At 59.3% G+C, this 16,525-nt stretch overlaps 1 protein-coding gene across 2 annotated transcripts in view; it reads right to left on the bottom strand.

Moving 5' to 3' along the window:
- Positions 1-4,892: 4,892 nt before the first annotated feature.
- Positions 4,893-16,525, bottom strand: part of LOC143409549 (CMRF35-like molecule 8) — an 11,930-nt gene continuing 297 nt past the window's right edge. Inside the window, exons 2-7 of one of the 2 annotated variants that reach the window (XM_077110529.1) lie at positions 13,556-13,891; positions 12,803-12,962; positions 9,888-10,084; positions 7,156-7,193; positions 6,704-6,811; positions 4,893-5,291 (exon numbers count right to left, since the gene is read on the bottom strand). In XM_077110529.1, coding sequence (XP_076966644.1) covers positions 5,142-5,291; positions 6,704-6,811; positions 7,156-7,193; positions 9,888-10,084; positions 12,803-12,962; positions 13,556-13,891 — 989 coding nt within the window. In that variant the 3' untranslated portion in view covers positions 4,893-5,141. The remainder of the gene's footprint in view (positions 5,292-6,703; positions 6,812-7,155; positions 7,194-9,887; positions 10,085-12,802; positions 12,963-13,555; positions 13,892-16,525) is intronic. The other variant, XM_077110530.1, reaches the window with a different exon arrangement.

The following is a 16,525-nucleotide window of genomic DNA, read 5'->3' as shown; positions in this document are numbered from 1 at the left end:
TGGGTTTCCAGGAGTATGTTGGGGTCCTGCTGCAGCAGATGACCCAGGTTTGTAGGTCAAAGAGCAGAGTTCAGAGGGTCAGATTCAAGGATCTGGGAAAAGGTTGGTGACAAAGAACCTGAGTGGGAACACAAGCCAGGGGCACCTGGAAAGAGCCCAGCGAGGGGACACTCAGATGGCCTTGCACGACGTCCCCAGGCCAGGTAGCTGGGAGGCAGAGCTGAGATCAGGGCCCATTTGTCCCACTGCAGATCTGTTCCGCAGCCACAGGGGGGACTCTTCCGTGGACCAGGGGCCGTTGGGGTGAAATCCAGGAACTGGACGTGAATGGGGAGGCTGGAGGTCGCAGGAGGGCAGCTCTGAGCACAGTGGCCTCCTGGAGGGACAGCAGAGCCCTGGAGGGCTAGCCTTGGCCTCCAAGGTCAAGCCCTGGGCAGTCCCTGGGCCTTCCCCCACCCCTGGAGCAAATGCCTCAGGCTCAGGTCCTGGGCCTGTGGCTCCAGATGTGGCCACCAGGGGGCAACGCCCGACTGCCGGATCCCTAGGTGTGGCCTCAGGGGGAGCTGGACCTACAGACCACAGTGGGGCTGACCCTGGAGCTGCTGGAGCTCAGGACGGGAAAACAAGGGAACAGCCATTCCTGCTCCCCGGGCCATCAGCCCAGCTCGGCTGAGGGACATGGGCGACTTTGGAGACACCTCCCTGTCCTCAGAGCAGTGGAAGTCACTGACAGTCACCCTGACGCCATCTAATCCTGCAGCGCTAGCCGTGTTGGCCTCTGTGCCCAGCAGGTCAGCATGGTGAGGGGCACCTGGGTCATAAAACACACAAGGCGAGGTCCTTCCGTGGTCACTCTCAGGCCATCAGGGGAAGTGTACAGATGCAAACAATAACAACAAAGAGGAAAAGTGTCTTCTAGGATGGGTGGCTCTGCATAAAAGATACACGGGAGCTCTTTGTTCTGTTTTCACCATGTTTCCTGAGCTTGAAATCCTTTCAGAGTAGGAGTTTGCCAGGTGTGGTGGGGCACGCCTGTAATCCCAGCAACCTGGGAGGCTGAGGCAGGAGGACTGCAAGTTGGAGGCCAGCCTTAGCAACTCAGTGAGGTCCTAAGCAACTCAGCAAGACCCTAACTCAAAATGGGGTGGGATTGGCTCAATGGTTAAGTGCCCCTGGGCTCAATCCCCAGTATCCCCCCCAAAAAAGGAAAAAGAGATTTTCTATAGACCCTAAGATCCGGGGTACTAGATGCAACATTCAGATTTTCTCTTAACTATCGGAGAGGCTTTTGTTATTTCTGTGACCTCTCCCCTGGTGGCCCTTCTGTAAAATAAAGAAGGCCACCTCTTCAGAATACAGCATTCTGAATTTTATGAATGAAACTCAGCTCGTTCAGAAAGGAAGGCGGGAAACGAAGCTACTGAACTCAGTTTTGCGGTATATTTTGTCTTATCCCAATGTATCAAAAGTGACCGTATCAGCCGTCCTCACTGTGGGGGGCGCCCTGCACCGTGTCGCAGACTCAAGGACCCTCTGGGCTGGTACTGGCCATTTCCAGGGCTGATGCCCCCTGGGGCAAGTGCCCCTCGTATCTGGCAGCACAAGTGCCCAGGCTGGTTCCCTGGGCTCCTCCACGCCCTGCCTGGGCTGCAAGGCCACCAGCCCCTTCCCTGCCCTGTCCAGGCCACCTGTCCCCACCAGAGGCTGGAGGTGCCCGCTCCTCGCTGCTCCCTCAAGTCGGCCTGCACCTTCCTTCCCCCCCCGACGGAGGCCGGAAGCCTTTGAACTCCACGCCAACCCTGGGGCTCTCTGCTCTGCTTCTTACCGCCTCTCCTGGTCCCCCTGCGAGGAGGGCCGGAGGCCTGGAAGGACATCAGCCAGCGCCTCAAAACAGTCCCCCACTGTCACAAGTCGGTGCTTTGATCTGGGGTCTTTGTGTGCGTGTCCATCCACTGAGCAGTCGTCCCCTCTCTGATGACACATGGGGTCACCGTGATCATTTAAGTCCCCGAATGGAACTAAGTGCAATACAGGTCCAGGACAGGCAGGAGCTGCAGGGCTGACGTCCAGCACTCCAGCAGACGGAGCCCCGTGGCCCAGCCCTCATCCGCCGTTCTCTGTGGGTCTGTCTGATCCCGGGCCGGTCCCCCACACCATCTTAATCACTGTGGCTTCGTGGTGTGTCTTAACATCGAGCACGACAAGTCCTTTGCTTTACTCCTTTGAAGGGAAGGATTAGGTATTCATGCGCCTTTATCCAGCTGTATGAATTTTAAAATAAGTTTAAGTCCACCCCCCAAAAAAAAAGTGGCTGGAGTTTTTATTGGGATGGCTTTGAATGTACTGATCAATTTGGGAGAATTAACGTCTCTCTGACATGAAGTCATCCAGAGTCAGAGTCTAAATACCTCTTCGTGTGTGCGGGTTGTCCTCTGGGACTTTATTAGATTTTTATCATCCCACACACTTATCAAGACCTTGCGTCCCCTTGTCATAGGTTAGTGAGCTACTTTTACAGGTGGAGGGTGACGAGCAGGTGGGAGTCAGACTAGGGTCTGCAGCATGCATCCAAAGGACAGTGCAGCCTCTCGGGCCCCTTGGACTCTGTCCTTCAGCTCTACCTGACCATGGCCGATGTGTCTGTGTATTTTATTACACATTCAAGTAAAGGAAGGTGACGGAATGTTCCCCAGCATTAACAGGGGGACGGCAAACGATCTCTGAGATTGCTGTGACGTGAGGACCCCGGGGCACAAGAAGGCTGCGGGGGGGGGGGGGATCCACGTGGCACAGGGAGCACGTGTGGGCAGGCCACCTCTGTGTGTGCAGCTGTGTCTCTGCAAAGTGACTGAACGCTGTCATAGGCCACACGGCCGCATCCTGGTCCATGGGGGGCCACAGGTCCCACAGTGCTCCTAAAAGACTACGACGGAGCCGGAAAGTCCCCACCCCCTAGAGACAGCACAGGTGTCCTCTAAATTTCTCAGCCTCAGGTATTCTGTCATAGCAACAGAAAACAGACGGGGACAATGGCCTCTGGCCTCCCTTGTATTAGAGTCTGACTTAAGTGACTTCATTTTGATTCTGACAACATTCACTCTCCTCTTTCTCCCTGAGACTTCCTGTGGCCGCACACACACACACACACACACACACACACACAGCACCCAAGGACAGCACTAATTCCTAGAGATGGCACCATCAGAATCCACAACGGGGCACACATTTCCTGTGGGGCAGGTGCTTCTCCTGGGGACGCTGAGCAAACAGCTGTTCCACGAGGTCCTTTGGCAGCTTCGCTCCAGCCCAGAGGACAGGGGAGCGGGCACCTCTGCCCCGTGCGGCCTTCACCCCTGGCCTCTGTGGCTTCAGTTTCATCATCCCCCCTCGCCTTTCCCTGGGCCGGTTGAGTGCTCAGCCGGCATCGTCCCTTCCTGTCCCTGGGAGTGGGGACAGCTGCCTGCAGAGGCCTCCCTCCCCTGCCCAGCCCCCAGCGGGAGGTGAGTGAAGAAGGTCAGGTCCTCATCCTTCTAAGCCTGAAACTTCATCAGGGGCTGGGGCTGTGTCACACATGTCCCCGTGTCCCCAGGGCCCCGCCTACCAGTTGGCATAGAGCAGACTGTCCACAAATGCTCTGGGATGAAAGCGTGGCACTGCCCTCCGACTGGTCTGTCCAGGCCGTGGAGAGACGGTGAGGTGGATGGGGAAATAGAGGAGGGGACATGGGGACGTGGCCTTAGGGGCTGTGCTTGGCTGTAGGGTGGGGGCCTGGGATTTCCCCAGAGACGAGTGCCCCCCCCCAGGGAGCAGGGGCCTCCCACTCCCACTCCCACTTTACAGCCCAAGTGTGGTCACCCAGGGCTCTGAACTTGTGCCTGCCCTTCTTGGGGCCCAGTCCCCTGTTAATTTGGCCATGGCTTCCCCACCTCTCCTCAGGGGAACGGGTCCCATCTGCAGAGCCAGCGCCCTCGGCTGTGCGCCCCACACCTGGTGACTCAGGCCCAGCCAGGACAGGGCGAGGGCGTCCCAGGGCTCTGTGAGCTGCACCACGGGCCCCGTGTGCACCTGCGTGTGTGTGTGTGTGTGTGTGTGTGTGTGTGTGTGTGTGTGTCTCCCCTTCTGCAGCTCAGAGCCTTAGTCTAAGAAAAGAAGGGACAGTGTCTGGGATGGTTCAGGCGCACTCACGAGCCACTAAAATCTAAAGCCAACGCCGCGGGAGCAGCCCGGGGACCCCAGCCCTTGAAAGTCCTCGGGAAGCAGAAGGTGCACCCGGAAGACAGCTGGCCAAGGTGCCATCTGGCGGTCATGTCAGCTTCACGTGGGGTTGAGGCAGGACACCCCTTGCTCTCCACTGTCACTTGCTGGAGGCAGAAGATGAACCTCAGGAAAGTCACCGAGGAGTCACACAGACGGGGACAAGGTGGGCCCGCAGGCTGCGCCCCGCCCAGTTACCTTCCTTACGAATCTCCCCAGCAAGAAGACCCTGCTGTGGTCCCAGCAGTGGACGCCTCGCAGGGTGTCCAAGCCCTCCGTCCTCAGAGCTCTTCGGTGACGGCCTGGGCTCAAAGCTAAGAACACCCTTGAGATGGCATTGCAGGCAGGGGCCCAGCATCATTTAAGTGACTTTTTTTCTTGTCCCCCTTTCTGGGGCGGGGGACTTTATTTCTGTGCCTTGTGTTGACAGTAGAGTCCAGGGAACTTGCCGTCATCAGCTCTTCTCCTCCGGCTGTTCCTTAGGTGTGGGTTGGGAAGGGAGGGGACGTTCCCTGGCCTCTCTGGCCCCTGCGCAGGCCCCAGCACTGCCCGCCTTCTCCTGGCTCCTCTGGCCAGCCCACCTCCTGCCCGCCGTCCCGACCTGGCTGTGGAGCCCTGGCTTACAAGGCGGGTGGCAGGCGCCATCCTATGTGAGCCGCGTCATTCCTGGAGCCACAGGGGACCAGGAGCTGCATCCTCCACACACAGAGGCGGAATGAAGCAGAGGAAGAGGACAGAGACGGGGGGCTTCCCTCGGTCCCTGAGGACCCCATTCCTGTTTGTCCTCCGTGGAGCCAGCTGGGCTGATGGCGTGGGGAGGACAACCCACAGGGAGCTCGCTGCCTGGCGGTCCCCAGGGAGGGCAGCGGGCTGGGGCACGGGGGGGCTTAGCCCTCCTTAGCCCTGGGCTTCCTGATCACGCTGTACTCTGGGACCTCCTCGGGGGGCCTCTGGGAGGGCGCCCCGCTGGCGCTGGAGTCCGGCCTCGGAGAGTCGAACACCACGGAGCTGCAGTGAGGCTCCTCCCGGGGAAAGGCCTGCAGAGAGAGCCCAGCTCAGGAGGCGGGGGACACCTGAGGGCCCCGGGAGGCTCCCCTGGGGAGGCCTCCCGCTGTCCTGGCCTCCTTTTCCCTACAGAGCTGATGGCGGGATCCTGCCCACCCACCTGGTCCACCCCACCTGCTCATGCCAAGCACGAAGTCCCTGGACCCCAGACTCGGGGACCCTCAGTGCTGACCCTGTGCGTCCATTCATTCTACAAAAATGACCCCAAGGGCCGGGTGGTGGCTCAGGGGCAGAGCACTCCCCTGCCTTGTGTGAGGCACTGGGTTCCAGTCTCAGCACCTCGTATAAATAAGTAAATTAAATAAAGGTTCATCAACAACTAAAAAAATATCAAAAATAAAAATAAAAAGACCCTGAGGCCCTGAGAGGGTTGCAGACTTGGTGGGCTCCCCTGAGATGCCCCTGGCTCCCTTTGATGGGACATCCTGGCCACGGTGCAGGGGTGGGTCCCTTTCTGAGGACTCAGGAATCTCACATGCAGAACCCTGGCCCCTGGTGGAGCCTGGCAGGATCCCCAGATCTACCCTGAGCTTGTTGTGCCAGGGCAAGGTCCTGACTTGTCCCCATGCAGTTGGCAGGAGTGAGGCTGTGTCCCTGGCCAGCTGAGACCATTAGTCACCACGTGGGACAAGCGAAGCTGCAGCTACTCTCAGACCCAGCATGTGGCCGTGGGCATGCGAATGTCAGGTGAGGAGGAGACGGGCCTGATGCAGGGTAACTAGGTACTGCCAGCTGCTCAGAGGCCCCAGCCACGCCCCCATGACAGCTGACAAAGGGCAGGGTGGTCACGACTGGAGGCAGGAGGGGACAGCGGAGCAGCCTGATTCCCCTGTAGGTGGCAGGTCCCAGGCTGGACACAGAGCTGGGCCCCTTTCCCAGAGCAGACCAGCGACGGTGCCACCCACTGAGGCCTGGGCTGGGCTCCGAGGCCTCCCCAGGCAGCCCCTGGCTGATGCTCAGATCTCAGTCTCTGCCTGAAGTCCCCCACCAGCATGTGGGTCACACCCTGGGGAGGCCACCCATTCCGTTTATCCCACTCCGTTGGTGACAGTGCCTAAGGGTTGTTCAGGTCATGGACAAAGGGAATCCAAGAGATGACCAGGACCAACCCAGGGAGAGGTCAAGAGCTTTGTCACTGGCTGTGTGGTATGCAGTAGGAGCTTAATAAACGCTGCACCTTATTGACTATTGAGGCCATCGTCACTGGCCACCGTGACTGGCCATCATCATAGCCCTTCCACACCCCGCCCAGCCACACGGACACCAGCCTCCTCTAAAGGCAAATTCAGCACCTGCCCCTCCCCAGCCTCCTGCCCTCTCTGCCCACGCCCACCCCACATGGGGCAGCCCAGGGTGCCCTGCCAGGGCCCAGGACCTGGCTTACCAACATGCTGTACTCCACCTCCGCCTGCCTCGGGGGCACTGGCTCTTCCTGCAGGGACCACGTCTGCAGCTTCAGATTCGCGTAGTAGGGCTCACTGTGCCCGGCAGCCTGCGGGGGGCCAGGAGGAGGTGTCCACAGACCTCCACACCCCGCCTCTGTCCCTCTTCCGCCCAGGTTCCAGGTGGGGGCCCCAAACTTCCCTGGGTCTGCTCGCTCCTGCACCCTCCCCTCGGGGCAGAGAGCGCCCCCTGGGGAACGTTGCTCCCCCTTCCACTGGCCCCTGGGGACAGGCCCAAACTGGTGACGACAAGGATGACCAGATCTCAGGAGTCACTCTTCCCCTCTGGACCCATCCATCTGTGGCCCAGGGACCGTCCGGCTGCAGCCCCAATGTCCCCAACGCTGCCCCTGCCCGGCCACCGGGATGCACCTCCTGGGGTGACCTTCCTTACCTGCCTGAGGGTCTGGGACAGTTCTGAGCGCTCACCAGCTGAGACAGGGAGAGAGAGCGGGGCGGGGGGGGGGGGGGACCCATGTGAGCCAGGCTGGGGACCCTGGAGAAGCCCTGGGCTCCTCTCCCCTCAGACCTGGAGCTGGCGGGAACCAGTGCTGCTGGAGGAATAAGCGGGTGCCCGGGCACGCAGGGAGGAGGAGTGACCAGCACCAGTGGGCAGCGGACACGGCCCGGATGGAGGAGAGGCGCAGGGCAGTTCCCAACAGCCGCTCACCAGGCGTCACGGGGTAGACAGGCAGGAGAGGCAGGGTGTGCACCAGGGACCCACCCAGACAGCGTCAGACCCAGAGAGGTTGCTGGGGCGAGGCTCCAACCCCGGGCCTGGGCCCTCCCTGCCGCTGGGGAGGCCTGGCAGCCTGCGGGGGCAGCTCAGGCTGGTCCCACCCTGGCTCTGGCTCCTGCCACGTTGCTGTAGGGTCCTGCCTTTGAGTGCAGCCACATACACCCTGACTTCTCAATCCCAGCCTGGGGGCTGGCTGTAGGTGACACAGGGTCTAGTCCACATCCAGGCCACCAGAGCCACTGCCTGCATGCTGCAGAGACATGGCAGGGAGCACCGGGTCACAGGGCAGCAGCCAGACCTTGGGAGACACAAGTCCACAAGACGCTAGCATGCGCCAAGTCCTCAGGGAACTGAGAGCAGCAACTGGGCGCTTGGGGACATGAACACAGTCTGTTCTGAATACCGTGGGCGGGCTCCACGCCACACCTGGGACAGGAGCTCTGGGGAAGGAGGAAAAGAAGGGGGGGGGAAGATTCAGCTCAATGCCAGGGAGGAAGGTGTGCAGGAGCCCGCTGTCCAGGGACTGCACTGGTCACAAGGATGTCCCCAGGGCCCGCAGAGGCCTGGCACACTGCAGGTGCTAGGGATGGCTCCGTGTGAATGAGTGGATGACAAGAGGAAGCTGGCGAGGAGCTGGGGTGGGTGTCGCGGAGGTGTGCGGTGCGGGCGGCAGAGGGGCCAGCGGGACTCGGCCCAGGCAGCGTCAGGAGGGGTGGGCTGGGCACTTGCAAAGCCAGGGAGGGAGGAGAGCCGGGGGTTGAACAGAGAGCCTTTCTCTGCGCCTGAGGATGCGGTCAACAAATACAAGACGCCCATTCCCCGTGAACAGTGCAGCCGCGGCTTCCAGAATGTTTAACAGCGGGGAAGCGGTACAGTGTGTTAGGTGCAGAAAATCCTGGGTCTGAGAGAGATAATTCTTGCTATGAATCAGATTCTCTAAGAAACCATCTCTGCATCTGCAGCCGAGAAAAAAGGCGGGACCCGCCCTGAGTGTAGTGGCTGGACTTCTCTGGGCGATGGGTTTTCTGCAGGGAATTTACCCACTTCTTTGTGCTTCTGTTCATTGTTCACGTCCCACAGTCATCGTGTGACCCTCTTTTTAAAGAGGAGGAAGCTGCTTGAGGAGCCGGAGCCTTTCTAGGTGAAAGGGCACCAGGGAGCCTGCTGGGCCCCAGGGACTGAGCCACCAGATGGGAACCCCCACGTGGCAGGCAGTGTCCTCCCGGGGTGCAGCCTGGGAGGGACCAGGAAACCGCCCAGTGAAGCCAAGGGAAAGAGGAAGTGATTCTCTTTCCATGCTCTGCCCAGGTGCTGAGGCTGACCTCTTCCCACAGGCCCGGGCCCCTGGGAGAGCCCAAGGTGGACTGAGGCAGTATCCCCTTGACCCCACAGCTGCCGCCTGCTGGCCCTGCAGCTGAGGAACAAAGTAACCCCTCTCTGCCTCACCAACCTCACTGCAGTCCCCAGGGGTGGGACTGCCTTCAGAATCCCCCCCCTCACAGAAGCACCAACTGGGCACAGGAAGGACCTGGGGGCTCTCGCTACCCCCAGGCAGAAGCTGGCTCCCCAGGTGGCTGGTGACCCCCACCAGGAACAAGAAGGCCACCTCTGTGGGTTCTTCTGCTCCCTGACTATTTAGTCTGCTCCGCTGGTGTTTATTGAGCACCTACTTCCTGAGTGCCAGACTCAGGGGCCCCACACGTCCCCCTGTCAGTCTGAGCTCAGAGGAGGACGAGACCAGGATGGCGGGAGGGTCCTGGGGTCCCCGTCGTGACTGCAGCTGTCGACCCACGAATCCAGCAGTGTGTCCTGGGAGTCATGCTCCCTGGCCTGGAAGTGCGTCCTGGCTGGGGGGACGCAGGCAGGGACAGGGGGACGTCAGTCTACTTCTAGCCCAGGTGCAGGGGAATGCCCAGGAGGGCCCAGGTCCTCTTAGGAGGCCGAGGAAAGGGCCTGGGCAGAGGGCACCTAAGGGCAGTCTTTGGAGTCCAGAAGGAAGGAGCCCTGTGGGGGCGGGCGAGGCCCTCAGTGAGCCTTGAGCCACCCCAGGAGGAGGCACGAGGCTGGTTACAAGAGGGACCTCTGGAGTGTGAGAAGTGGGGGGGACTGGGGGGCAGGGCCGAATGTGGAGGCCCTGACTGTCCCGGGGCTGGATTGGGGAAGAGTCGTACAAAGGGTTTAAACAAGGAAGCAGGGTCCCAGGGGACACCCCAGGCCCAGCACAGGAAGGACCCCCTCCCACAGCCTGCAGCCCCACTCCCAGGGGCACGTCCTCTGGGGGCTGGCCCCGTGTGCAGCTGACCTCCATTCTGAGGAGCAGGGCAGTGCTGCAGGTGAGGCTGTCAGGGCCTCCCCCTGGGGCCACCGAGGAGCAGGGGGTCACTCACCTTTGACCCGTTTCTGCAGCCTCCTCCAGACCAGCAGGGAGGCGCCCACCAGGAGGAGCAGCAGAAGGGACAGCAGGAGGAGCAGCAGAGGCAGCCTGCGGAGGGCGGGAGGGCCACGTGGGGGACTGCGCGGGGCAGGTGCTCTGTCACTGTACAGGGAACAACCTCGGGGGCACTCCACCACAGAGCCGCATTCCCTGGTGGTTATTTAGACACAGGGTCTCCCTGAGCTGCTCAGTGCCTCACATTCGCTGAGGCTGGTTTTGAACTTGTGATCCTCCTGCCTCAGCCTCCTGAGTCTCTGGGATTACAGGTGGGGGCCACTGCGCCCACCCAAGTCAATTTTTTAAAAGAAGGTAGAGAAGACAGGCAAGGTCGGGAGGCTGAGGCAGGAGGATCCCTAGTTCAAAGCCAGCCTTAGAAAGGCTGGGCTGAGCTACTCAGTGAGACCCTGTCTCTAAATAAAATACAAAATAGGGCTGGGGAGGTGGCTCAGTGGTCGAGTGCCCTTTAGTTCTGAGTTCAATCCTTGGTACCAGAGAAAAAAAAGGAGACCACAGTGGGACCCAGAGGGGCACACCTATCATTCCAGCAAGTCAGGAGGCTGCATCAGGAGGCTCCCAAGTGTGAGGCCAGCCTCAGCGACTTAGAAAGACCATGTCTCAAAATTTTAAAAGGCTGGGGATGTATCACAGAAGTAAAGTGCCTCTGGGCTCAATTCCCACTACCAAACGTAAATAAGTAAAAAGAAAAGGTAGCATAATGTCTCCTATCTACACCCCCTATGTCCCCCAGGCTGGCACTTGTGCACATGGTGTGCCTAAGAACTCTCCCAGAGACCCAAAGACTCTCTGTGCAGGGCTGGGGAGACAGGGGACAGGGCACAGTAGGGGACACTTCCAGCCACACACCAGATCTGGTGCCACCCCCAACATCAAAAAGAAGCAAAGATGGAGGCTGAGTTGTAGCTCAGTGCTAGATCCCTGGCCTGGCATACAGGAAGCCCTGGGTTCCATCCTCAGCACCACCATAATAATAATAATAATAATAATAAATTAAAAAATAAAGTAAAGTTATTGTGAAAAAAAAACAAACAAAGGTGTGTGTGTGTGTGTGTGTGTGTGTGTGTGTGTGTGTCCCTTCCTTTTTCACAAAAATCAGGCAAAGTATGAACACCATTCTGGTTTTACTTAACAATGCCTCTTAGCAACCTTCCCAGTCAGTGTGTAAAGAAATCCCAATCCTTCACTCTTTGCACAGCTGCATAATATTCCATCGCATGGTAGACCACACGTCCTTTAGCCATCCCCTCTTCATGGCATCCCCCCATTTTCCTGTGTGACTACTAACATGGCTGTAATAAGTCACCAGTAGCTCCATCATCACACTAGGATACAGAGCAGCAGATTTACCTCCAGATTTACTCATATAAGCTTCAAGCCCTTATGTGCTCAGGACTTTCTTCCATACCTTGCACTCATAATCTTCATGTGCAAGTGTGTGCACACACACACACATGTGGGGTCCCCGGGGGGTGGGGGGTGGAACCCATGGCCTCCCTGCATGCTAGGCAAACACTCTGCCTAGCATCCTCTTATCCCCAAGACACACACACACACACACACACACACACACACACACACACTGCAGAAGCTTGAGACCCTGGTGACACAGCTGAGCTCCTTGCCCCTGGGCCTCTGCAGGATACACTTCTGGAAGCGGCATGTAGAGGCCTGAGTTTTGAGGTCAGGAGTCTGGCTGGCCTCTGCCTCTGCCTCTGCTCTGCCTCTGGGTCTGGGGAGGGAGGCTGTCACCCTGGGAATTTCCCAAGCGACAGGAGCAGCTCTGCTGTCTGTGGCCCACACCTGACTCTGCTAAGAGGTGAGGTGACAGGAGGGGGCTGCCCACCCCAAAGACCATGCTGTTGCAGAGGCCGCAGGGACCCTGGCCTCTAGGGAGGGAGGGGCTGGAGCCCATTGTCCTGAAACCCCAGAGAACACCTGGACACGGGAGACGGGAGGAGCTCTGGGGACAGACACGGGGAGGCCCTGATCCCACCCAGAGAGGGCCTGGAACTCTGTTTGGGACGTCCAGACCACACCCGTGTCCCCTCATTTGGGGGATCCTGATCTATATCCTACATGATGAAGCCATAATCTTAGGTATTTTGTGCAGAGCTCTGAGTCTATGGATCACGGACCCCAGGGGCCACGGGAGCCCCACGTTTGCAGCCAGTTGTCAGAAGTGCTGGGACCTGGGCTGCCCCAAAGTGCAGCTGGTGTCTTGTGTGGGGTCCTGGGGTCAGAGCCCTTAACCTGTGGGTCTGCACCGACTGCAGTGGTCAGCACCAGGAGCCAACTGCCCCCCTGGGTGAGGTCAGGTGGGGAGCCCATGACCCCTAGAGATGGCCTGTGCCTGCCTGCATTTCTCTGAGGAGTCCACAGAGGTGCTCAGATTCTCTGTGAGGTTGATGACCCCCCAGATAGAGACCCACTCAAATTAGAGGGGAGACCCCCAGACTCTGGGGTCACGCAGGCCAAGCCCAGCCCCACACCTGTGCCCATGTGACAGGTGACACAATCTCTCCTTGCAGTCTGTGAGATGAGCATGGGAGCAGGTTGGGGTCATGTGAGGAGCCACGGAGGACAGTGTGTGGGGCTCTGGGCACCCAGCAGGACAGCCCCAGCCCTCATGGGTGGACACTTGCCTACCCTCTGCCAGCCCCTCCTTGGTCTGAGCCTCTCTTGAAGCCTGGGGCAGGTCCAGTGTGGTGGCCTCAGTGACCCAAGCCAGGTTACACAGACTGCAGCTTCCAAACTGGGCCTGGGCCAAGGGTCAGCAGGGGTGTGACTCCCTCCCCCGAGTGACCACACAGCCACCATGGAGGAGACCCCAGTCAGGGACAGGACACTTACCCTGGGCGCTGGCCTTGGTCGAGGTCCTGGCTGCTGGGACCAGGGGTGGCACTCTCTGTGGCCAGGCTGGTGGACAATGCAGCTTGGGCTCTGCTTGTGGTTGTCAAGGTCTTCGCTGCCGTGACACTTGTAAGTGTCCCTGAGGTTGCTGGTGTCAAATCTACAATGACACCCAGAGGTCTGTCCTGCAACCCGCCCACCACTGGGGGATGCCTTGGGCCTGATTTCATGCCAAATGCTCACTCAGGAAGGGGGCAGGCGTGGCCAGGGCCAAAGTCTCCCCAGGACCCTAGGGACATTTCTGTACAGGACACAGGTACCAACCCCAACAGGGCTGATTCCTTCCTGCTGTGAGGGCCATGGCCTCCTGAGACCCCCAGGGTCACCTCCCCACGCCGGTCTCATCCCCCTCCCATCACAGCCACATGCTGCAGGAATATCTAACTGCAAAGACCACTTGTCACTGTGCTGCCTCTGCCCACTGCACCATCCGGGCCTTCTGCCCCTCTGTTCCACCCTGGAAGTCCCACACAGAGCTCTGCCTGTCCCTGTCCCCAGGGCCCAGGGTGGGCTTTGGCTCTCTCTCCTGCAGGCTCTGCTCCGCCTCCTTCCCTGATTGGCAGCTCCTCAGGGCTGGGCAGCTGTGGGCTGCTCCCCTCCTTGGACTCCCTCCCAGGCTCCAGCTGTTGCTTTCTGATTCTTGCCCCAGGTGTCCAGGTCCAGGCAGCCCAGGCGCTGGTGGGAGGGGCTCACCTGGCTGCACCGTCACCTCAACTTTGAAGAACTGGTCAAAGCCTTCGTACCATGGTGTGTCCACCTGGCACTCATAGGAGCCTGCGTCCTCCAGGGTGAGGCGCTCCATGGTCACTGTGAAGCTGAGGTTTGCAGGGTGGTCGCTGATGGACACTCGGCCGCTCCGCATCTCTCCCTCTGATCCTCTAGTCTTCACAATATCATAACAATAGAAAACTGATTTTTTGCACCACAGTTTGTTATCGTCCTTGAATCCTTCACCATAGTGACACTGTACCATCAGGGATCCTCCCACGATGCCTGTCACCTTGCTGGGGCCACTCAGAGGAACACAGTCTGAAAAACAAAATTTGGAGGCCTTCAGGACCTTAGGCCTGACCTGAGACTGTGGGACCCCTGAGTGCACAGCCCCGACCTGAGACTGTGGGACCCCCGAGTGCACAGCCCCGAGACCCTGGCCTCCTCCTCGTCCCTTCAGTGCCTGCTGCGCCTGGCACAGGGAGACCACTGTGGACCGCACCCTCAGAGCACAGCTGCCCACAGCTGCCCAGTAGCCCCTGCATCCCTCTGCCAGGGCCAGTAGGACCCCTCTCCCAGCCTTGGGGTGAGGTCCCCTGCAGAGAAGGCCTTGTGACACTGCCACAGGTGGAACACTCTCTGAGAAGCTCAGTAGCAACTGCCGAGGTGAAGCCACAGGGGCCTCAGGTGAACCCGGGCTTGGGCCTCAGCTCTAGTCTGCATCTCTGTGTGCTCAGGGCCAGGACTGACCTCTCTGCGCCTCAGATGCCAGCCACAAAGTGGTGGGTGACCACGCCAACCTGACATGGCATCTGGGGGGTTCAACAGAAGATCATGTTAGGATGGGGCCAGGTCAGTGGAGAGGCTGCCCAGCATGCACCAGGCCAGGCTCCACCAGCCCCAGGAAACAAAGGAGGGAGGAGGGAAAGAGCCGTCCTGGCTTCAACTGTCTGTGGGTCATGTTAGTGACACTCAGGAAATGCTGCTGCTGAATGCCCTCGACCAAGAAAACAGGAGCTCCATAAGATGTGACCCCACAAACCAGGTAACCCCTGTCTAGTCCAAATGAGAAATGGAGAGAGGAAGTAATCACAGGCAGAGAGAGTTAAGGGCCCAGAGGGGACTTTGTAGAATTTATAGGCAGTGTGCAATGGCGCGTGCCTATAATCCCAGGGGCTCGGAAGGCTGAGGCAGGAGGATCTCAAGTTCAGAGGCAGCCTCAGCAAAAGCAAGGTGCTAAGCAACTCAGTGAGACCCTGTCTCTAAATAAAATACAAATAGAGCTGGGGATGTGTCTCAGTGTCAGCATGCCCCTGAGTTCAATCCCTGGTGCCCCTCCCCAAAAAGAAACTCTCTGTAAATAAATATGTAACCTGGATGAATGTGATTTTCCAGAAAAACACAAATCACTAAAATTGGCACATGTTAAGTAGTTAGTAATGAATGTCAACCCCAGCCCTCTTTCATCAGGATGCTGTCCCTGTCCAGTCCTAACACTGTCCCCCACCTCTCCTGTCCCCACCTCCCTGTCACCTCCTCTCCTGTCCCAACGTCCCATGCCCCTCTGCTCCTGTCCCCTCCTCTCCTTGCTGTGGGTTGCTGGGTCTCCTCATCAGGGTCTTGGTCCTTGCCCTGACCTGTGGCCTCCCCCTCACCTGCCACACCCAGTCTTGTCTCCCATGATTGCTCTAAATCCTCCTGAAACCTCAAGTCAAGTGGAGGAGGAGGAGGAGGAGGACACAGTGGAGGAGGAGGAGGACACGGGGGGAGCACAATGGAGCAGGAGGAGGAGGCGGACACAGTGGGGGAGGAGGAGGAGGGGGACACAGTGGGAGAGGAGGAGGAGAGGAGGGGGAGGAGGAGGACACAGTGGAGCAGAAGGAGGAGGAAGACACAGTGGAGGAGGAGGAGGAGGAGGACACAGTGGAGGAGGAGGAGGATGAGGAGGGGGAGGAGGAGGACACAGTGGAGGAGGAGGAGGAGGAGGAGGAGGAGGACACATGGAGGAGGAGGAGGAGGAGGAGGAGGACACATGGAGGAGGAGGAGGAGGAGGAAGGGGGAGGAGGGAGGACACAGTGGAGGAGGAGGAGGATGAGGAGGGGAGGAGGAGGACACAGTGGAGGAGGAGGAGGAGGAGGAGGGAGGACACATGGAGGAGGAGGAGGGGAGGAGGAGGACACATGGAGGAGGAGGAGGAGGAGGAGGGGGGAGGAGGACACAGTGGAGGAGGAGGAGAGGAGGAGGAGGGGGAGGAGGAGGGGGAGGAGGAGGGGGAGGAGGACACAGTGGAGGAGGAGGAGGATGAGGAGGGGGGAGAGGAGGACACAGTGGAAGAGAGAGGAGGAGGAGGACACAGTGGAGGAGGAGGAGGAGAGGAGGGGGAGGAGGAGGACACAGTGGAGGAGGAGGAGGGGGAGGAGGAGGGGGAGGAGGGAGGGAGGGAGGAGGACACAGTGGAGGGGGAGGAGAACACAGGGAGGAGGAGGAGAGGAGGAGGAGGGGGAGGAGGAGGGGAGGAGGACACAGTGGAGGAAGAGAGGAGGAGGAGGAGGAGGACAGAGGAGCACAGGAGAGGAGGAGGAGAGGACACAGTGGAGGAGGAGGAGGAGGAGGAGGAGGAGGAGGACACAGTGGAGGAGGAGGAGGAGGAGGAGGAGGACACAGTGGAGGAGGAGGAGGGGGAGGAGGACACAGTGGAGCAGGAGGAGGAGGAGGGCAGAGCACAAGGGAAAGGAAAATCACCCCAGTCTCTACATTCTGTAACCTGGATGAAGTGAATAATTTTCTAGGGAAATACAAATTGACCAACCTCAGCCAGAAATAGAGGCTTCTCAAAACAGACCGACATTAATGAGAGTCACCAAGGAGTCCTCCCCCATCCCCACCCCGCCCCAGAAAATGACCACAGCCGCACAGTTGACAGTTTCTCTCCAGTTCTCCAACCCAACACA

This window comes from Callospermophilus lateralis, chromosome 11 (genome assembly GCF_048772815.1).
Source record: "Callospermophilus lateralis isolate mCalLat2 chromosome 11, mCalLat2.hap1, whole genome shotgun sequence".
Taxonomy (NCBI): Eukaryota; Metazoa; Chordata; class Mammalia; order Rodentia; family Sciuridae; genus Callospermophilus; species Callospermophilus lateralis.
Note: the sequence above shows the minus strand (reverse complement) of the source record. Positions and strands in the feature narration are given on the sequence as shown.